At 33.4% G+C, this 23597-nt stretch overlaps 1 protein-coding gene and 1 long non-coding RNA gene across 2 annotated transcripts in view; one reads left to right on the top strand and one right to left on the bottom strand.

Annotated features, from left to right (window-relative positions):
• The window catches only part of LOC141447101 (uncharacterized), a 32380-nt gene extending 14596 nt beyond the window's left edge, over window positions 1-17784 (bottom strand). The window contains exon 1 of the long non-coding RNA XR_012454142.1: window positions 16900-17784. This is a non-coding gene — a long non-coding RNA (uncharacterized lncRNA). The remainder of the gene's footprint in view (window positions 1-16899) is intronic.
• LOC141447095 (uncharacterized) lies at window positions 4917-21690 on the top strand. Its single transcript, XM_074114294.1, has 4 exons — window positions 4917-5841; window positions 11512-11580; window positions 16689-16778; window positions 17755-21690. The coding sequence occupies exons 1-4, from the start codon at window positions 4984-4986 to the stop codon at window positions 17839-17841; spliced, it is 1104 nt and encodes a 367-aa protein (XP_073970395.1). The 5' UTR covers window positions 4917-4983; the 3' UTR covers window positions 17842-21690.
• The last annotated feature ends 1907 nt before the right edge of the window (window positions 21691-23597 follow it).

Below are 23597 nucleotides of genomic sequence, written 5' to 3' on the forward strand. Positions count from 1 at the left end.
ATCCTAATGCATTCTTCCTCCACTGGATATTGAGCAAGTCAAAGAAAAGTAAGTAGATGGAAGTACACAGATGTATTTCATTAATTTTTAACATCTTTAACAACCAGTGCGTTGAACCAAATGTATCAACCATCATGAACTATTCTAATTGTGTTACTTAGTGATTATTTTGTTTTATTTATTTACGTTAACCCTCCGGCAGACGGAATTTCCAAGCCGAAGAATGTTTTTTTAATTTTGAATGAAATTGTATTTACCTTTTTTCTTTCGGATAAGATTCAACTGTGTTTTCTTTTTATACTTGGTAACTTTAAAATTGCATTTACATATGAATGCAAGGAATAATATGCACTTCTGTTTGGGTTCAAGTATCACCTATGTTCAACTAAATAGATAAATAGATGGGGTAAGGGAGTGGACCAAACTTGAGGCAAACTAAATGAACTTTCACCGAAGGCCCTTACTTCCTTCAGAACTACCTCTTCCCAGGTTTGGGAATGTAAAAAGGCCCTGGAACAACTGGCTTCGCACAATATAGTTCGGCTGGAATAGGAGCCGGGTCATGTGAGGATTAAAGGGGAATGAAACAGTCGATCAACTGGCCAGGATCGGAGCTAACACTCCTTTCAATGGTCCGGAGCCAGTCCTGGGGATCACCAAGGATGCAGTGCGGTTTTCAGTGACCTGGATCTGGAGAGAGAGCATGAAAAGAACTCGGTGATGTGTCCTGGGATTAAACACGGCAAGACTATGATGCCTTGGCTGTGTAAACAAAGAACCAAAGTGACTCTGTGCTTGGGTAGAAATCAGATTACTCTGATCAAGGGATATGGTAGTTTTAGAAAGCTTCTGTACAAGGTGGGGGCTTATTAGCTCGGAACCGTTGTGCTGATTTTGTCAGGAAGAGGAGGAAACGGCCTCTCACCTGCTGTTCGATTGCGTTGCTATCGAGTGGTTGCGTTATGAAACCTTTGGATCTTTGAGACCAAAGGAGACAGTAGTGCAAAAAGAACTGGTAGGGAAAGTCCTCAGCCTCCTTAGAAGGGGAGGTTTCGTCTACTAATATCCAAATGGACAATAAGCTTCTTGTGGCTGCGGTGCCGTGGGACGCAGGTCCCGTCCAGCTTTAGTATTCTGTAAATTAACTTTTGAGCCAATAAGTTACTCGTATTTTAGTTATAAAAGTCTATAACCTATGTAGATTATTGCTAAACTTCTGTATATTCTTTGTAAATTGGTAGTTAGAGGTTAAGTCCCTCTTAAAAAAAATGGGCGATTACATTTTTTTGTTTATCTTATAATTATTCTTTGAAATTTGGAAACATTAAAAATAAATATACGTTGCAAATGCCAAAATGTTGGTTTTCCTCACTTTTTAACATATAGTTAATTTGTAAACAAGACCCAAAAACTGAATAAATAAATATCTGTTATTTATCCCAGGTACTCATTTGTACCAAACGAATGCAAGTAATTTGAAGAAATATTCAAAGCTTAAAACCGACCTGCTCCATTTGGACCTGACAAGCAGGTTTACGTATATTGTTGGAAGCAAATGATTTACGTTTATTAATCGAGACATTTCCATAACAATAGATCATTTTGGCCACTGGAACTTTTCTCCAATCGCATTAACAAAATCCGGAACTAGATGTTATGCTAGTTTTTCTTTTTAATTTGTAACCATCAATCATCCGAAATTGTGTTTACCCAAATTGGAATCTTTTTTCGTGTATCTCATAGTTTCAGACTGTTTTTACTTCGTCAGAGTTTTGGATAATAAAAAAACTGTGGCTGTGTCATGGACACGGCCGTGTGTTGTACGTGAATACGTTTACGTAACGGGTTATATTTTTTATGTAAAATATTTGTATTCATGTATTTAGGATGAAACAATGTGTCTTCATAATCGACGATCGAACACAGCCTATGCCTATACAGTCCATTGTCCATGTAGAAGCGATTTCATCATCCACTTGCATAATTTCAACCGCCCCAGCTGCAGATTTACTGACACCGTCATTGATCCGCTCTGCCGCATTCATTCTTTTACGTTCCTAGGCACAGCTAGACTCGGTCATATGGTGTTTTATTATTACCATTCGATTGTTCTTGAGAAGCCCTTTCCAACCATATACGATCTCTGTATTTGGTTTTGGTTTTCGACGCGTATAGGCCGACATTATATATTTTTGATAATACTTTATTATTCTAACACCTTATTAAATTCACTGTCACTATTTTACACTAATGTTTTATATACAATCGATAGATTGTGACAACAGCTGATGATTAAAACTTAAACGAAAATCGTAGCTTCTCCGAGTCAAAAGTTATACTAATTGCAAATCTCGATACGCAGCAAAATGATCTCAAAATAGCGGCGCTTCCCCCTCCACCGCGCGCGATACGTCACAATCCTCGCTTATCGTAATGAATTCTTTGATCCTTTAACTATCCAGTGGTCTAATTTAATTTTGGATGTAGACGATAGATTGGAAACTATAATGCCAAACTGTATCCCCCGATTTCTTGATCAATAGGTTTTTTGGATTCACGTCAAAAACAAACAGTTAATAAATTGGACAACCTAAAGTAAAAAATTTAACAACAAATAGAGAGTTAAAACCTAGCAGATAATTTAAAGAAGTAAACTATGATAATGAATATGATGCTCATAAAAATGAAGAATACGTAAAGATTTCATTTGGATTTAGCGACAACTGGATTAAGTTATCAAATCTTATATAAAATGGCTCCTACCTTACAATTCTCATTTTACCCTCGCAACTTGTACCTAATTTTATCTAGAAAATAAATTTAATAACAAATGAGTTCTCTTGCTAACACAATCCTTGGAATACAGATTGCCCTTAATTCTACACAATATGGATTAATCAAATTCTTAATGGATACAGAACGTTAGGAATACAAAAATGAAAAGAAACTATTGTAGATTCATTCAATTATTTCACAAATATAGTTTAGGTAAATGAACATTTTCAACTTTAACTTTTATTAATAAAAATGGAATTTTCCCAATCGTGAACTGACTGAGAAACACATCTGTACACGTCTGAAGATTTGCCATGATATTATCCTGATTATTTCTACCAATTTACATGGAAGAACAGTTTCAGTATGCAGGGTTTGCTGTTTCATGTTTATCAGTTATATGAGTAATATGATTTACCACTTGTACAATTGGCCATGGTTAATTACTGATGCATATCAGTGTACGCACAAATTACTAACTAGGTTAAACCGCGTTTAGATTGTTTATAGTTTTGAATTAAAATTACAGTAAATTCTACAAATTTGCTAAGTTAGGTAAATTTTTTTTATATCAAAATTGGGTTTATTTAAAAACAAAAAGCACTACAAAATTTTCAAAGCTGCATATCTCCTTTTTACTTACTATTATTAAGTAGACTAATTTCAATGGGATCAAAGGTTTACTTATTTCAAAAGAGTGGAAATTTCTGATTTTATTTATGATTGAATTATAGAAGTTCACAAACAACACAAATCTTTAGAATACGAGGGGTGGCTATTAAATAATGAGACTGATGCTGCTACAGAAGAACTATGCATGCGCCAAATCTTAACGACCGACAGCTGTGTGCAGCGTAAAGCCTTCTCTTTCGGTTGCAGCGTCTCTATGTGTTTGAAGAGAAATCTGTCTGACTGGAACCGTCGTTTGTGTAAGAGGTGTTAGTTTCGTTTTGCCGAAAACATGATACTACACATGTAGTAGAGCAACGATTTGTCAGTGAAATTTCACATGATACTGGGTAAAACCGCTACTGAAACTTATCTTTTATTAAAAAAAGTTTATGGCGATGAATGTTAATCACGTGCGCGAAGTTTTTGAGTGGTTCAAGCGTTTTCAAGATGGCCGAGAAGTCGTCAGAGATGATGACCGCCTGGGTCGCCTTTCCACGTCCAAAACGGATAGAAATATCGATTATAATTAATCAACATTACTACCGTGAGGTGCTTGGCTCAACTCCGTGAAAGAGTAAGGAAAAAAACGTCCCGATTTGTGGAAGAACAAGTCACGGGGTTCTCCATCAAGATAACGCGCCGGCTTACACTGCATTATCTGTCAAGACGTTTCTAGCCAAGTACAACATCCCAGTTTTAGGCCATCCGCCTTATTCGCCTGACCTGACCCCATATGACTTTTGTCTGTTCCCTAAAGTCAAATCTGTATTAAAAGGAACACGATTTCAGTCCTTTAAAGCTGTGAAAGCTTTCTGGGTTCAACCAGTAATGTCTGTCGCCTGCCAGATCCATTTGATGCTTTGTTTTTTTCCCCCAATCTACAACAGCCTACATCATCCTGGAGTAATGCTGCAATAAGTACAAAAGGCTTTAGTCTTAAACGGAACGTTTGGCAATAATATTGATTTTTTTTTTCAAGGCCAACTTTCTACAAAATAGAGTTAAAAATAATGTATGTTTGTACAGTAATTTTTCAAATTTCATTAACCTATAATTTGTTAAATGGTTAAACGTTTTACATTTTTATTTCTTTTATAGGTTATCCGGTACTGTTGGCGACAATAAAAGGATATAATTTTCCAGTTAGGTAAACAAAACAAATTATTACACTTGATAAATTAAACAAATTATTTGTTTACCTTTTAGACAGCTTTTAGAGTTGTAGATTGGGGAGGCCGGGATAATATTTGATATTCTACGTGATATTAGATTGCTTAATTGGTTTCAACAACAAAAGGTATATTTGGTCGCGTGTTTGGCTGTGTTATTTAGTAAATGAATGAGGCAGACAGACAGTTGTCAGTTATTTTGCGAGTGTGCGTATAATGGAGTGAGTAAGTGGTGGGAGGAATAATTCAATATTAATGTGACATAGTGGGGTTCAAAGGTTTCTGGATAGAGAAGTTCAGTATTGTTCATTTCAATGTAGACTTTCGCTTAACTCTGTAGAAAGTGACAATCTTTTATATTTTAATCATGAAACGATTTTGTTGCGTTCAATTGTCTGGCGGTGTTGATTCAGCCTTTCATAGCGCATCCAGATTATCTAAATATTTAGGTGTATTCCCATACGAATTAAAATCGAGAAAGTTAAAATTGTCTAAGTGTGGACTATTATGGTCACTATTATTAAAGTCTATTATAGTGACTATAGAAATATTATTAATTTTAGATCCACCAAGTGAATTAAATAAAAGTTTTATCGGTACTTTCTTAATTTGGGTACAACTTGGCTCGCTGACTGCTGGTTTGATGATAAATCTATTATGGCTACACAACACTAAAGAAAAATTAGAAGTAGCATTGTCATTATTGAATGATGTACACGATAAATTAGTTGATTCTGAAATGAATGTCTCATTGGTTTCACCATTTCTAAGTTTGTTAATGATAACTATCATAGCTACAGTGGGCAGCGCATTGAACTTTGATTACAAATTAAATACTACCATTTTATACATATCTTACTATCTTACATCTGTAATGATTTGTGGAGTTGCATTACAATTGAGTGGCACTTTACAATTTACTAAACATTTTTTTAAAGAACTTCGATTACGTTTACCAAAACCATCTAGTCAAACCTGTGCTTCTGTTGACCTACTTATAGAATGTCATGAAATACTAATTACTGCTTGCGAAGCAGTTAATCAAGCTTACGCTCCACAACTTTTATTAATAATACTATCGTCATTTGTATTGGTTACTGGCAATAGTTATTCCGTACTAGTTTTTAAAAATCCATCAGATATTGTTCTTTTAATATCATGGGCATTATTGTTCGCACATCTAACATGGCATATTATATCAGCATGTGATGCAACTTATACTGAGGTTAGTTATCTAAAATTTTAATAACATTCAACTTTTCTTTGTTCTTTTGTTATGTTTGGAGGATTAGCAAGTACGAAGAAGTTAAATCTAAGGAATAGTTTCTGTGCTTGTTTACACTTAGACAAACTTTAGCACCAATGAGTATTAGTATTGGTTTATCTTTAATTTTAGTACCATTCAACTTTTCTTTGTTCTCTTGTTATTTGTGGAGGATTAACAAGTACGAAGAAGGTAATTGCAAGGAATGGTTTCTATGCTTGTTTACACTTGAACAAACTTTAGCACCAATGATTATTAGTATTGGTTAGTTATCTTTAATTTTAGTACCATTCAACTTTTCGTTGTTCTCTTGTTATGTTTGGAGGATTAGCAAGTACGAAGAATGTAATTGTAAGGAATGGTTTCTGTGCTTGTTTACACTTGAACAAATTTTAGCACCAATGATTATTAGTATTGGTTAGTTATCTTTAATTTTAGTACCATTCAACTTTTCGTTTTTCTCTTGCTATGTTTGGAGGTAACTTGCTAATGCAAGTACGAAGAAGGTAATTGTAAGGAATGGTTTCTGTGCTTGTTTACACTTGAACAAACTTTAGCACCAATGATTATTAGTATTGGTTAGTTATCTTTAATTTTAGTACCATTCAACTTTTCGTTGTTCTCTTGCTATGTTTGGAGGTAACTTGCTAATGCAAGTACGAAGAAGGTAATTGTAAGGAATGGTTTCTGTGCTTGTTTACACTTGAACAAACTTTAGCACCAATGATTATTAGTATTGGTTAGTTATCTTTAAGTTTAGTACCATTCAACTTTTCGTTGTTCTCTTGTTATGTTTGGAGGATTAGCAAGTACGAAGAATGTAATTGTAAGGAATGGTTTCTGTGCTTGTTTACACTTGAACAAATTTTAGCACCAATGATTATTAGTATTGGTTAGTTATCTTTAATTTTAGTACCATTCAACTTTTCGTTGTTCTCTTGTTATGTTTGGAGGTAACTTGCTAATGCAAGTACGAAGAAGGTAATTGTAAGGAATGGTTTCTGTGCTTGTTTACACTTGAACAAACTTTAGCACCAATTATATAATGTAAATTTTATGAGCTAAAGAATGTGTAAAGAATATATAATATTAATTAATGACTGAGTTACCTGAGCCCTACAACCGGGAAGACGTAATGAAAGAAACCAGCGGGCAATGAAGTTTTTTTTAGTAAGGGGTGAGAATCTAGAAGACTGCGGGCTAATGTCTGGTTTAGACTGGAATGTTTTGCATTGAGACAAAATTTGAACATAGCTCCATATTACTGGCGTACTGTTTTGTACAGAAAGAATTGGTTGGGTAATGTCTGGATGGAGTCAGGTCCAAGGTGTCTCCTGAGTAGCCCGCTAATGTTTGTTTAGCTTGCTGTATTTTTTAGGTCATGCTTCAGTGTTTCTCGGTAGACCGACAGTTTAAGTAGAGCCGTAGGTACCGCGAACCGAGAAGTGGGTATGTCAATGTTATTTGATGTGTAGTGATTGGCATATCCTGGTGTAAATCCACATTTACTGTTGTGTTGTTGGGATTTAGCAGTGTTGTCTTTAATTCTCCATTTTTGTTACCATATTTCAATGATATCAAAGTGTTCTTGGAAAAATGTAGAGACATTAAGTAGCATCAGGTAGGGTTAAGCATGAATCTATTTAAGTCTTCAGAATAATCGATAACTAAAAATCGAACAAAGCTGAAACATGATGTATCGATTTGGTCTAATCAGAGGATCTGTAAATGCAGATGACTGTAAATTTCCTCAACAGAAATTACTCCATACTAAGTTGATTTTCTAACTTTCTTTCTAAATTTCTTGTTTTAAAATTCTCGAAAACGATTTTCATAAAACTTTGAACACACTTTTTCCATCAATTTCCCTGGAAAATTCTATAAATGGTTTTTCAGATAAGGAAAGTCAGCAAGTTCCTATTATACATTCCAATAAAGTTTCTCACTTGGAGAAGAAAAAACATTTGCCTGCTGACAGTGTATTTATGTTTGTATCAAATAAACAATACTAAGTCTTTATGATGTTTTAATTAAAAAGAAAAAAAAAACAAACCTTATTGTTCATTAAATGAAATGACTATTAGAAGAGAAAATGTGAATAAAATATTAAAGGCATAATTTAATTTCTGAGTAATTCAATTAGGACACAGGTTAAAAACTGCTGTCATTAAATTAGACGAAAAATTCCCTGATGATTGTATTAATGACTTTTCATTTCTGTAATATAGTCATGCAACGTTGAATTTTCTCATTAAGTTGTTCTAAATACTGATCACACCCACACAAATAACACGATACACTAATTCAATAACAAGTCTAGTTAATGTTTAAATTAGATTGGAACAATTTTCTTAATATTTAGCCAATAACAATCGAAGTATTTAAAATGAATTGTCTTTCTCTCTTTTATTTTTTGTATTGCAAAATGTCAACAAATAATGGTTAATATTGTAAGTTTTAACTCATGGTAGCATCTTAGTAAATTGTATTAATGAAACATCCTTTTTATAATTATTAAATTGTGTTTTTCAACTCACGCATTTTTGTGCAGTTCTTGACGATCAACTCTTATACAACTTTTCGTTAGTTGTATAACTTTAATGAAGTAATCACTTTTATCCAAGACGTGGAAACGTATGAAATTATGATTATCGATAAGTATTCTCTTGTTCTGGACGTTTGGATCGAAACGATTTAATTTAACTACCCATAGATTTATATTGACAAGACTTACAAGATTTCTAACCTAAATTCATGTTTAAATAACATTCTTGGCGTTATTTGTTTAATTTTTGTTTTTGTAAACATTACAGATATTGATTTAAATACAATGTATTACAAATTATAAAACAAAAACAGACAAGTTATTTCAATTTACTATTTATTTCTTTGAACTTTACACTTCCATCTTATAAATAAGGCTACCTGTTTTCCCTATTTTAATTAGAATATTCTGGAACAGCTAGCAAAGAATCCACCGTTAGTTGTCCCTAAAGACCAAGAAGGTAGAATTGTGGAACCTGCCCTGTGCTACCAGCAAATAAATACTTATCGAAGAAACGTATGAAATTATGATTATCAATTAGTACTGGTTAATCAGAACTCTTGTTTTGAACGTTTGGATCGATTTTTGATCGAAACGATTTAATTTATATACCTATAGATTTCTATTGACAAGACTTACAAGATTTCTAACCTAAATTCATGTTGTACTAAATAAAGTAACATTCTCGACGTTATTTGTTTATTAAAGAAATTGAAGTATCGATTTGCAAAACTTGGTTTACAACAGTCTGAAGTTTAGAGAGAGTGACTTACTCCCTCTAACGGCTAATCCAACTAATGTAGTTCCAGAAGTTGATGCTGACAACTATGCCTATATGTATATATATTCACGTGTCATACTCAGAGGTAGCTCCATTTAAGTTGAGCTAAGTAATAAGATGACTCTAATAATCATGATAAGATTTTAAGCTGCTTGCGTAACTTTAATTAATATGAAATTATTAAGATTGATTCAATGAATCGATTAATCGATTTTTAAAAATGGTTTCAAGTAAATCACAAAAAAATTGATTCAAATGCACCAATTTTTCCAATTACCGATTTCTATGCTGTAACATTTTTTTTTTTTGTTTAAACCCTAAATTTTTTAACCATATTTAAATATTGTGTACATTAATTTGATTATCAGACTACACATTACACCTAAATATAACTGCAGAATGGTCTAAAAAGAATGTAGCTCGTAAATTATTCAGGTATAAGTTATTAATCTTCATGTTTGTAATTTTGTAAGTATATCGATATATCGAAGTAACCAATATATTTATTCCTTTTTTTATAGTAGATAAGACACAGGGCTGGTTGTACCTTATACTTTAAAGGTAGTCCTAAAAATCTCCCGTACTAAATAAATGCCCTTACACGAAATTTTTATGGAAAATTATTTGATCCATTTTTAAGAAAATTACAAAATAAAAAAGGAGTAAAGTCCATTTTGAGAAGTTATCAAGAATTTGAGAAGTTAATCGCTAAGTTAAATTCGACGTATTAAGTTTCAGATTCATACAATTTTTTCGATTTTGAGATATTGGTAAACTCATTTATATGTATTCTCCAAATTCAATGGTGGGATGCCTTTTTTCTTTACTGCCTTCACCTTATAAAGAACTAAAAATATGCCAACAAAAGACATTTAATTTTGTAATACTGTTCTAAAGAGACCTGTTTAAATCTACTATTTGAACATTTCTCCATTTCCCATTTCCAGTGCCACCTCAATGCTGACGATTCTCAGATTTATCTATCCTTTTCCCCGTCAGATCTGCATGAAGCCGTGTTTAAACTTCAAGAAGACCTCAACAATATCATGGGCCACGGAAAATAAGCTTGCTCTAAATGCAGAGATCAAAGCAATTGTTATTGGCTCCAATTCACTCCTTAAATCATTGGCTCCTCTTCTTAATTTTTTCCTCTATGATATCCCAATAAAATATCCTTCCTCTGTGAAGAACCTCAATTTTGACCAAAACCCATCCTAGAAAGACAATGTTTCCCAAATCTCTTGCCGTTCCATCCATATGCTGAAGCAGTTTAATAGTTCCCGTCACCTTTAAGACCCGGCAACTTCTGGTTTCCTCTCTTATTTTCCCCTCATTTCCACTATGGTTGCTTAGTGTATGTCGTGGTCTTGCTGGTGATATTGAAGCTAAGCTCAAGCACCTCCACGAACTGCTTCATAAGATTTATTTTCAGCATTCCCAGAGACTCTCGCATTTCGCGCTACTACGATGAGTTGAAGTGGCTTTTCCCCTGTCTACTGCCGCCAATATTTTTTTGGCTTCATTTCTTTTCCAAGTTATCCAATCTAAAAGGCCATCTTATATTTTCCAATTCCTCAAGTTCCAATCATCGATCCATTCTTGCAATACTAGATCTCGTCCCTCTGATATCTATATTCCCTCAAGCCGTACTTCATTCCTTGACAAATCTTTCTTAGTTCGCGCTACCTCTCTCCAGAACTCCTTACCTTCATCTATCCACCTTGCTCCTACCCTTTCCATCCTTTCTATTCAGCTTCCTCAGAAATAATAATTGAATACATTTATTCCCTAATTTTAATTCTTATTTTTGTAAATACTTGCTTATTTTTTGTATTTAAATATCTAAAATACAGGCCAAACCAATAGGGCCTCCAATTGTACATGTATTTATTCTATGGGGACAATAGTCCCAGGATAATAAATTTATTTTCATTCATTCATTACCTCCTTGTTCGTTTTCCATCTCCACAAATAACCATCTTTCAATGGACCGGGGATTTTTCAGAGCATTTCCTTTTCGAATAAGGTCCTTTTCATCTGTACAAGACACAATTGTTCAGGTTGGAGATGTGAATGAATAAACTGATAAAATGAGCGTATTGTAGAGCCTAATATTAGGCTTGTTGAAGGTCAAGTTGCTCTACAAATACTTCATCAGTCTAATTCTTTTATTGTTCCAAAAGTTGTTGATAATAATAATATTATTAATATAGAATTAACAATAATAATATCTAAAATGTAATCTTTATAATCCTATTTAATATATTCCATAGCAATATTAATACAAAAATAATTTTTATTACAGGCTGAAGAATTTGACAAAACTTTGTATCGACTTATTTTAGACGACAATGTAGGAATAATTTCGCAAAATGTAAGTATATTGGTGACATTCGAGGGTCGTTTGAAAAGTCCGTGCAAAAATAAAAACTACTTAATTTTTTGGGGTAAACCTTTTTTATTTTTCAACATAGTCTCCTTTTAGGCTTATACACTTCGTCCAACGCTGCTCTAGTTTGTTGATCCCTTCCGAATAATAGGATTTGTCCAAGTCTGAAAAATAGCCATTCGTTTCTGCAATCACCTCCTCGTTTGAATAAAATCTTTTTTCCGCCAGCCATTTCTTCATATTGGGGAACAAATAGTAGTCCGAGGAAGCCAAGTCTGGAGAATAGGGGGAATATGAAACGAGTTGGAACCCTATTTCCATTAATTTTGCGACCGCAACTGCTGAGGTGTGAGCTGGTGCGTTGTCGTGATGGAAAAGGACTTTTTCGTGGGCCAATCGTGGGCGTTTTTCTTGCAGCTCGGTTTTCAAACGGTCCAATAACGATGAATAATATGCACCTGTAATAGTTTTACCCTTTTCCAGATAGTCGATGAGATTATTCCTTGCGAATCCCAAAAGACAGTCGCCATAATCTTTCCGGCCGAAGGAACGGTCTTCGCCTTTTTTGGCGCAGATTCCCCCTTGGTAACCCATTGTTTAGATTGTTCTTTGGTCTCAGGAGTATAGTGATGTAACCATGTTTCATCCACAGTGACGAAACGACGCTTAAAGTCCTGCGGATTCTTCTGGAACAGCTGCAAACCGTCCTTGCAACACTTCACACGATTTCGTTTTTGGTCAAGCGTGAGCAATCGCGGCACCCATCTTGCCGATAGCTTTGTCATGTCCAAATGTTGATGCAAAATATTATGTACCCGTTCATTCGAGATGCCCACAGCACTAGCAATCTCACGCACCTTCACTCTTCTGTCATCCATCACCATATCATGGATTTTATCAATGATTTCTGGAGTAGTAACCTCAACAGGGCGTCCAGAACGTTCAGCGTCACTTGTGCCCATATGGCCACTCCGAAAATTTTGAAACCACTTATAAACTGTTCTAATCGAAGGTGCAGAGTCACCATAATGTTTATCAAGCTTCTCTTTAGTCTCCTGAGGCGTTTTGCCTTTCATAAAGTAGTGTTTAATCAACACAAGAAATTCTTTTTCGTCCATTTTTTGAAAATCACTCGACTTCCTCGATTCAAACGAATGCCAAACACAAAGAAATAGACCGATCTGGCTGAAACTTGGTGTGTGTTCTTCCAAGAGATGCTACTAACTAAACATAACCTCGATACGCGCCAGTGGTGCTATCTCTCTGACTTTGCACGGACTTTTCAAACGACCCTCGTACATTAAAATAATTAAATTAATTTGATAGATCAATTTTATATCATTTATGCATCATTTTAATTTAGATTTTGTAGAAGGTGTTAATTAATAAATATAATTTACTATTTTTTTTTAATTTGTTAAAATATTTCTCCAAAAATGTTATAATTTTTTTTATTTAGAGAGAGAGATTGCTAATCAAAAACAAATATTTTAAAAAGTACCCTTTTTTTAATTTTCCTGATATTTTTCTTTAATTAACACCTTAAAATTTACTTGAAATTGTTGATTGGAATTACACAAACCATTTTTTGGGTTTGCTGTTAGGATAATATTTTAAATTTTGTAAAACTTTTAGCAAGAAAAAATCTTGCGAATTTAAAATTCATTATAACTTTTGGTTTAATTCACATAATTACGTGATGCTAGATGACAATTTTCTGTCCGCCACTTAAATACAAAAATAAAAGAGATTCAGATTTGTACCACAAAAAGTTGAATAAAAGAGTTCACAGCCAAAGAATCAGCACTTTCTTTCCATGGATAATATTCGAAACTTACTAAGATCAATAATCAGTTATTGGTCAGGTATTGTACCTTACTTACTATATGTTCCATCGGAAGGAGATACTACCAGGAATGTTAAAGGGGAAACCATTTTTAACCAAATAATGTCTTCAAAAGAGTAACTCCTTTTATTGTTCCCTTAAATAATTCATCATTCTGAATTCCATTAGATAACTGTTGAATAATAATCCCAAGATTTCATTAACAATCTTTATTTTTAAGATCTTGTCTTACTCCATTTTTAATTTTGTTTATAAATTAATTGCCATTTTTTAACAAAACTTTCATTAATTTCAAAAAATAAGTACATTCGTTTATTAACAATTATATTATTATTAAATTTGTAAATTGTAAATGTAAACGTGATTTCCATTGCGTGATTCATGCAACGATTACTTTATAGTTTATCACTTTTAATCAATGTTCCTGCCAAATGTATATATTTATAATTGTTTATATTTCTTCAAATACACTTACAAACTACAGTTACTAACTTATTTTTGTGATGGAACTCAAAATGTATGATTTTGGTGTAAACTTGTCAATACGTCATGTCAAAATGTATTTGAATAAATGTCACGATAGGCATACTTGATCTTGTTGCAAGCACCGCCCAAGAGACAGTAAAAATAGGTTGTACGGTGAAGACATTTGATAGTGAATGATCACCCACTACCATTAGATGATTCATCATTCATTCGCTGTCACTTGTGGCAATGTTGGTATTTAGGGCAAGGGGGTGGTTTGCGGTTGAATTTTATCGATGAGGATTATCAGCTGTTTGCGTAAAGTAAAAAAAAAAAAATGGTCGAACTAAATGTTCCGTGGGAGGTTATGAGGTATGAGGTTATATGTAGATTTTTTGTTTTGTTTTTATAGAGTGTCTCCGTCTTTTATTTTTATTGTTCTTAAATATTATGTTCTCAGTAATTACGAGGCGAGTTTTATAAGTAAGTATTTTGAAATTCGGCCGCTGCAATGCTAAAAAAAAAAAAAAATGCGCGTTGTATACCTACATTACTGATGTGAAATATACGCTGTGATTCCTTTTTCTACAAGTGCTAAAGGTGTGTATGCGGCTGAAATTTCATAGTGAAATCAGTGAAGTTTATTGAGAAATCAATATGAATAATGGAATCGATATGGAAATGGGTTTAGTTCTTTTTAAAGATGGGTCACACGAATGTTCATAATTTGGAAAAAAAATTGGTAACAGATCACATAGGTTGCGTTCCACTAAGCGCTCATAACGATCAAAATGTACCTTTCAGCCGTTCCACTTGACGACCGCGAAAACGTCACTAATGACGTCATTATTTTCGCTCACGCGAAGCTCACAACGCCCCACCTTGAACTGGGTCGAAGTGGGCGTTCAGTAATTTGGTGCTAAAGCAAAGATGGCGACCGAAAAAATTATATCATGTAAATAATTGAATGTGTTTCTCGAAAGTCTAAAACAAAATAATAAAATGAAAAATTACTTATCCCTTTACATACTAAATCACTGAATAACGACCAATTACACTTTAATAGTTAATAATACGTAGCCTAAGTTTTCGCTTTTCACTATTGCAATTTTGTAAAATTGCATTCCACTCTTCATCGAAACTAGATGAAGAACTTTCTAAAGCATTATTACGTTGCATTAATAAATATCCTACTGTTGCCACAAAAGACATTTAATTTTATCTAAACGTAAATTTTATAAATACTCCACGAAAATGTAATATAAAAAATTGAATTAGCTATATATATTTTTAATATAAGTCAACTTTACCAATGATTAATAAAGTTTATTATAACTGCACATAAACGGGGTTAAAATTAAAAATAACCTCTTCAAGCTTCTGACTTACCATGTAATGTTTACATGAACGGTTAAAACGCCCCATAGTCCATTCCACTTAAGTTTTCGATTGTAACGCTCGCAAGCAATTGGAACGGGCAAAACCGCGGTCGTGATGATCGTTGTGAGCGCTTAGTGGAACGCACCCATAATAAGACCTAAGGACAGATTACGGTCCGGCTCTAGCATTTTTCACACCTAGCTCAAAATCCGAAGCCAATAACCTGGAAGGACCTTGAACGTTGAAAACATCCTGAGATATTTTATTTTTTGAGGTATTGTGATTCACATTATTTTCTATTAAATTTATCAGTATCCGTAGACATCAAATCGTGTTTTATCGATATAAAACTAAATTATCGAAAGTTTAACTCGAACGTAATAATTATTTTATCCGGCATTTAGAGAAATCAATAATATAACTTTTTCTGAAATTTACCGTGATTATTCTGTGCTAAAATCTTATGAAATAATAAAAAGTTAAAGTACTTCTCAATTTTTGCTGGTACGCAAGAAAAGTATGCTTTATTAAAAATACCAATTCATTATGTAGCCTTGCGAGGATGAGAGTTCTATTAGGGCTACTGATCGTGGAAACTGGGTGGTAACTTTAACCAACGCAACTGTGTTTTACGACCTTCTTTTGTAACTTCTGTGGTGGTTATTAGGGATTTATGTTACCACAAGAGTTCATTTTTTTTTTTTATGAATAAGTAAAAAAAAAAAAAATCCCTCTGAAAAGTTAACTGGAAAACATAAAAATATCGAGAAATGAGCGTAATACGAAGGTTATTATGTTGCATTAGATATGATTAAAAGCAAAGTTAATTTTTCATTTTTTTTTATAAAAATGTATAGGAACCATTTTGAAAATTCTGTTCACTAATATGGCACTTTTACTTGAAATATAGTAGTTATAGTAATGGATTGATTACCTGGTAATAAGAGCTTGGGTTAAAAGCACTTTTACTTTTAAATAAAATGATACTCTACTTTTATCAGTAACTATTCTCAGTCTTAAGACAACAAATTGATTCTTTTTCGCGAATGGAAATGATTTGATCCGATTCGTAAATCATCAGGCCTTAAATTATGAAGTAAAGAAAGATTATCAGAGTCCTCTTTTTTTGGCTATTGCCAAATCCATTACTTAGGATTGTATTTAATTTTCTGTCACCTAAATTAAAAAAAGTGTAGCAACATAATTTGCAGGACTGGTTTAGATTAATTTGCTGTGGATTGCAATACACCTTAGCTGAGAAACTCATTCTTTCCACAAAAAGTCTGAAACCTCCTATACTATGAATATTATGAACACTTGAAATTATAAAATTCTTTAAAAATAAATTAAATGATGTCCTTATTACTGATATTTTTGGTTATTCTTTCTATTTTTATTGCAGATGAAAGTGTGCATGCACTTCACCAATAAAAGAACAGTAGAATTTACTGCTTGCGGATTTTTTAGTATTAATTATACTACTACCAGTTCGGTAAGCATGTTTATTTATTATAAAACTATGGTCTTGAATGAAAACTTGTTTCCTAAACTTATTCAATAGACATGTACTAAACGTTTTGATCAGTGCTTGATAGTAATAAATCAATTTTTACCTCCATAAAAAAAGATGAAGGATCTTGGCTTCCATTGCTTATTTAAGAGCTGTGTTCAGATCAACTGGTTAGGCTCCATCCAACGAATGTGAAAACTGTAAATTTTGAAAAACATGTTGCAAGCAAGCAATTTTATAACCTCATTCAGGACAATAACAACCCAAATTGATAATAATTCATAGCTCAGTAGAGGGCAGCACAATGCAGCAGACGACTACATGTCGAATCTAGTGTCAATCATGCAAACTAACCGAGAATACAGAATTATGTGCAGGTTATTGGAGTAGTGTTCACGAACATGGATTTGTAATTAGGAGAACCACCAGTTTGAATTCCGTGTGTAGCTACATACTTTTTAATTGTTAGCAAATAAATTTAGTAGTAAAGTATGGGCTGCCGCTGGTGTCCACGACATATAATCGGTACTTGGGCGTTAAGCCTCAAGCCTGTAAAAATATGTGATTACTTTTACTGAGTTAGTAGACAGTTTTCATAGTTGTGCAGTATTTATTGTGGAATTGGGCAAAACTGCGTTGATTATATTTTCTTCCTTATTTCACCTTTCCTACTCGGTGGTTCCAAATATTAACGTACTGCAGTGTTTCTGTCTCGTTAATCCTCTGGAATTTATGGCTGAATATCCTATGGGAAGGTTGACGTCTATTCTCTTGATGAATGGAGGGCATTACCATTCGCAAAAAACCCTTTTAAATAAATACTATATCAGCATTTTAGGCTATAATGAATCACTCTATTGTTTCTATAATTTCTCTATTAATACAAAATGATTGTTTATACATTATTTATATGTGCGCAGAGAGAGTATGATAGAATAAATTGTGTACCTGTTCACAGATGGTTGCCACAGCCTGTACCTACCTGGTTATTTTAATACAAATGGCTGGTATAAAGGAAAATTCAACTCAGATAAATATTAGATAAATTGTTTCATTTCTAAGATCGCCAATAAAATTAAATTAAAGGATTCATAGAAATTAAAAATGAAAATAATACTCTGATAAAAGACAGCTTAAATGATATATGAGAGATCGCAATATACAGTATTTATACAAGTAGAGGTTGCAATGCAGAACCAATTTGCTACAAATATGGAGTAATGGAAAAAAAAAATCTCAGTTATTCATAAATCAATTTATTAAAACGCCACTTTTATATTCGATGCCAATACTTCTGCCATGTTGTCTCAGCTTTCAATTTTTCAATAAAAAATTTCATTTATACCTGTGGGACCATCTGTCTTTTTTCTGAACCAGTTATTAAATATTAGTTTTTGTGCTGCCTCCTAGATTTCTGTTTAGAGGCAGTCACAAAAAAAAATTCTTAAATTAAGGAACTGGAAGAAAAACTTTTATTAATATAAAATTTGTTATTTTGATTGATTAACTCAAGTTAACATTTCATTGTTGTAATTAGTGGTTAGTTGTAATTGTTTAGTTTGTAATTGCTTAGTTGTGATCACTTATATTACACTGAGTCCAAACAAAAACGGAATAATTGAGAAATTTTGTTTAGATGAATAAGAAGATTTTGGACAAATTCTGTTAACCGTAAGTGCCAATTATTTTAAATAAAATTTCAAGATTTTCTTAAAAACGGTTCCCTATTTTTCTCTTAACTCAGCACACTTATTACATCGTGTAAAAAGATACGTATCTTTTAAAAGAGAAGAAAGATTATTCCAATTTCAGTCATAATTCTTTTTATTTATTTTATTGCCAAGCATTCGACCTAGGGTGCGTTCCACTAAGCGCTCACAAAGATCACGCTCACGACCGCGGTTTTACACGTTCCACTTGCTTGCTAACGTTACAATCGAAAACACAAGTGGAATGGACTACGGGGCGTTTTAACCGTTCATGCAAACATTACAAATGGCGACCACAAAAATAAGTCAGAAGCTTGAAGAGGTTGTATTTTTTTTTAAATTTAACACCGTATATAAGCAGTTATAATAAACTTTATTAATCATTGGTAAAGTTGACTTATATTAAAAATATATATAGCTAATTCAATTTTTTATATTAGTGACGTTTTCGCCATGACCACTACGACCGCGGTCGTCATGTGGAACGGCTGAAGGTATATTTTGATCGTTATGAGCGCTTAGTGGAACGCACCCTTAGGGAATTGATCATCCTTCAGCACTTATTATAACCTTCCACTTCACCTAATTTGAACTTATAGCCTACCTGAAAAAATAAATACAATACTTGTTACAATTAAGATTGAGCAAAATGTGACCTTCTGCCCCGCCCACGACACCTAATTGGTAGTTGGACGTTGAAGCCCCGCCTGAAAAAAGGCGATTACTTTACATTATAAACATTCAAGTGTCTTCTTATTTGGCTGTCTCACAACAATCTTTAACAATGACAAACGAACAAATATTGGCAATAATTCTTCTCCCGTTGAGATTTAAATAAGTTAACAGAAAAAAGATAAACTCTAAATTGTAACTTTTATGTCAAACATTTTTCTAGGAAGATCATTTTATGGCAGTTCAATGGAAGAGGTAGGATTTATCTTCTTTCTAATGTACAATTTGATGGTACTGTACGTACGAGGTGTGTTCAAAAAGTAACGGGAATTTTCGTTTTTTGAAAAAAATATTTATTTATTCATCTACATTAATATTGTCGCCTTCAAAGTAGTCCCCTTCGCATACAATACACTTGTGCCAGCGCTTTTTCCAATCCTCGAAACACTTCTGAAACTTGATCTTTGTGATAGCTTTCAGCTCTTTCAGCGATTCGCTTTTAATGTCATCTATGCTTGTAAAACGACGGCCTTTTAATGTTCTCTTTATGTTTGGAAATAGAAAAAAGTCACATGGAGCCATGTCTGGCGAATATGGAGGCTGGGGCATCGTTAAAGTTTTGTTTTTGGCCAAAAATTCACGAACAAGCAATGAAGTGTGAGCAGGTGCATTATCGTGGTGCAAAATCCATGAATTGTTTTGCCACAAATCCGGGCGTTTTTTTCGGATTGCTTCACGCAAACGGCGTTGAACTTGTAGGTAGTACTCCTTATTGATTGTTTGACCTTGTGGCAAGAATTCATGATGCACTATGCCATTAAAATCGAAGAACACAGTGAGCATAACCTTCACATTCGACCGCACTTGTCGAGCCTTTTTCGGACTTGGCGATCCAGAATGCCTCCACTGGGACGATTGAGCCTTAGTTTCGACATCATATCCGTAAACCCATGTTTCGTCACCTGTTATAACACGTTTCAGTAGATCCGCATCGTTGTCGACTTCATTGAGTGACTCTTGAGCAACTTCCATTCTCCGCTGTTTTTGTTCGAAATTCAACAATTTTGGAACAAATTTTGCTGCCACACGTTTCATACCCAAAACATCCGAAAAAATTTCATGGCATGAGCCAATTGATATGGCAACATCATCAGCGACTTCTCTGATTGTGATTCGGCGATCGTTCATAACCATTTCTTTCACTTTTTTCACGTTTTCATCGGTTGTTGATGTGCTTGGACGTCCAGGTCGTTCGTCATCTTCAACGTTTTCGCGGCCATCTTGGAAACGCTTATACCACTCGTAAATCCTTGTTTTACTCATAGCAGACTCACCATATGCCTTTATTAACATTTCACACACTTTATTTCATTTTTTACGCAAAATTTAATACAAATTCTTTGATCCATTTTTTTTAACAAACAAAAATCGCCAAGCTCGAAAAACACGTCTAACCTTAAGCTGCCACTTAAGAAGTAAACAATGAATATTACTGAAAATTTTATCGTACTTCAGGGGCATGTGTACCAACATAATAAAAAAAAAAAATTTACAATCAGACTCTCCAAACCCGCGAAATTTAAAAATTCCCGTTACTTTTTGAACACACCTCGTACATCTTCTTTACCTTTATAATATTTTTAATAATTAAATATGGAAGTAATATTAAAAAATTTAAAGAAATTAGATTGAGTGGATGTGCCACTTTACATTAGTGAAGATGTCTCTGTAAGGTTTTTTTGGATGGCCTCTAGAATGAGCTGTTATAATAACCTGAGTTATAATAACAAGGGTAACCCACAACTGTGGTCTCAGCAATTCTTCAACCCCGACCATGTTCTTCTGCATCGATTCTAGTTCTAGAAAATTCTCGGATTCCCCCCCTTAAAGGGGTATATACTGGTCTAGAGTCTATCCATTATATATATGTAAGACGGTTTTCAAATTAAATCACTAGTTATATTTCACCGTCGTTAAATACTATGAAAAACTGTAACGTAAACACTCTAAAATGACGCTAAACCTTCCTAGACTATAACCTAACCTTCAGGCTGTGTGGCGTTGTAGGCAGCCCCCTCTGATGGCACTTTTGAAAGACGGTTTTCAAAAACAGATTTCATTATTTTGTAAAGAATATAATTTTATAAATAAATTGATATAAAACATTAATACATACATACATAAATAATTAAAACAATAAAATACCTGTAAAGAATAATTAAATTACTAGTTATATTTCACCGTCGTTAAACACTATGAAAAACTGTAACGTAAACACTCTCAAATGACGCTAAACCTTCCTAGACTATAACCTAACCTTCAGGCTGTGTGGCGTTGTCGGCAGCCCTCTCTGATGGCACTTTTCCATATATGTATATATATTTTTTTGTTTGTAAGTGAAAAATTATATTTTAAATTTTATCACTGCTCTTGTTTACATATTCCATGTAAATAATTGTTTTTTGTTCCAACAATGGAAATAAAAATAAATAAAAAATTGTTTTAAATTCAAATGCATGTAATGTCATATAATGGTTTGTGTGTTAGTGATAGTGTGAGATGGACATAAATAAAATGTAGTGTAGGGGGGACCCTCGTTGGCCATTGTAAATAAACATTACAACCTTTTTTTTTATTATTTTAGCTTTCTCCGATGGGAATTTTGCTGGTATAAATCGTGCATTTCTAAACTGGAGGAATTTGCGCCAATACTTGTCCATTCCATTAAATCCATTATGAAATCCAGTAGGGAGTGACAAAAATTAATATTTGGCTATATGTTTTTATGTGTAGAATATGTGAAATGATTAAAATTTATTGTACCATTATTTTTCGCTCATTAAGAATAGATATTGAATATAGTATTGTTTCAAAATGTTCAACATTAGAGTTTTTCCTGTAAAATATCCATTTTGAAGATTTTTGACTTCAGAAAAAGGGATGTTCACAAAATAATCTGAGGTACTTAAAATTTTTTTTTTCCTCATAAAAAGTGGTTTAAGTAGTAATTACATTTTTATTTTGAAACTATTCTTTCATTAATGATTTGAATCAATCTTTTTTGACGTGAATATGTCTTTAAATTTGCTATCATATGGAGACAATCCAAAATCTATCGTCTACATCCAAAATTAAATTAGACCACTGGATAGCTAAAGGATCAAAGAATTCATTACGATAAGCGAGGACTGTGACGCATCGCGCGCGGTAGAGGGGGAAGCGCCGCCATTGTGAGATCATTTTGCTGGGTATCGAGATTTGCAATTAGTATAACTATTGACTCGGAGAAGCTAAGATGTTCGTTTAAGTTTTAATCGTCAGCTGTCGTCACAATCTATCGATTGTATATAAAATATTAGTGTAAAATAGTGACAGTGAATATAATAAGGTATTATAATAAAAAAATATTATCAAAAATATATAATGTCGGCCTACATGCGTCGAAAAGCCAAAACCGAATACAGAGATCGTATACGGTTGGAAAGGGCTTCTCAAGAACAATCGAATGGTAATAATAAAACACCATATGACCGAGTCAAGCTGTGCCGGGAACGAGAATGAATGCGGCCGAGGGGATCAACGACGGTGACCAGTACATCTGCAATTGGGGCGGTTGAAATAATGCAAGTGGATGATGAAATCGCTTCTACATCGACAACGGACTGTATAGGCATAGATTGTGTTCGATCGTCGATTATAAAGACACATTGTTTTATCCTAAATACATAACAAAAAATATTTTATATAAAAAATATAACCCGTTACGTAAAATTATTCACGTACAACACACGGCCGTGTCCATGACCATTTTTTTTTGTAATAATTTCTTTTTCTTTTCAAGGAAATGTTTATAAAATCATTTATGCAACAATTCATTTCAAGCTTATGTCTCTGTAAGTTGTTTTGGATGGCCGCTAGAATGAGCTGTCACTAATCTGAGTTACTAATAACAAGGGTAACCTAAAACTGTGGTCTGAGCAATTCCTCGACCCGACCATGTTCTCTGCATCGATTTTAATCACCTTACAAGAAACTTGTGGACAGTTAGAAAGTTGGCCTCCATAGTCTATTCAATTCATCTTTACATTTCATTTCTGAAATTTTGGGAAATTATAAAATTTCTCTGAAATGGCGTAACACCAGAGTTTTTCTGGACCAATGAGTGATTTAGATTGAATTCACCGATTTTCAATTAGATTTTGGGACTTTTTTTTTTCTGAAATAGTTTACTTATGAGCTTCGATCAAATTTTGTTAGGCTGATTACTTTGGTTATTATTTTATTCATATATTTAAGAGTTTATAGAATAACACAGAAGTCAACTTTCTGTACGAATTCAATGTTTAAAAAAAGAAAATTAATTTGGTAAACTGTAAAAAGCAAAATTCTTGAAAGTGTGCGCACTAGATTGTTTTAAATA

This window comes from Rhodnius prolixus, unplaced genomic scaffold (genome assembly GCF_049639745.1).
Source record: "Rhodnius prolixus isolate KJV_2025 unplaced genomic scaffold, Rpr scaffold_7, whole genome shotgun sequence".
NCBI lineage: Eukaryota > Metazoa > Arthropoda > Insecta > Hemiptera > Reduviidae > Rhodnius > Rhodnius prolixus.

What these genes read in the sequence shown, in the direction of transcription:
- LOC141447095 (XM_074114294.1), top strand. Translation starts at nt 4,984, where the DNA reads ATGAAACGATTTTGTTGCGTTCAATTGTCTGGCGGTGTTGATTCAGCC. An exon ending in GTGATGCAACTTATACTGAG is followed by an intron (nt 5,842 to 11,511) that starts GTTAGTTATCTA and finishes TTTTTATTACAG; the next exon opens with GCTGAAGAATTTGACAAAAC. An exon ending in ATTATACTACTACCAGTTCG is followed by an intron (nt 16,779 to 17,754) that starts GTAAGCATGTTT and finishes ACCTGTTCACAG; the next exon opens with ATGGTTGCCACAGCCTGTAC.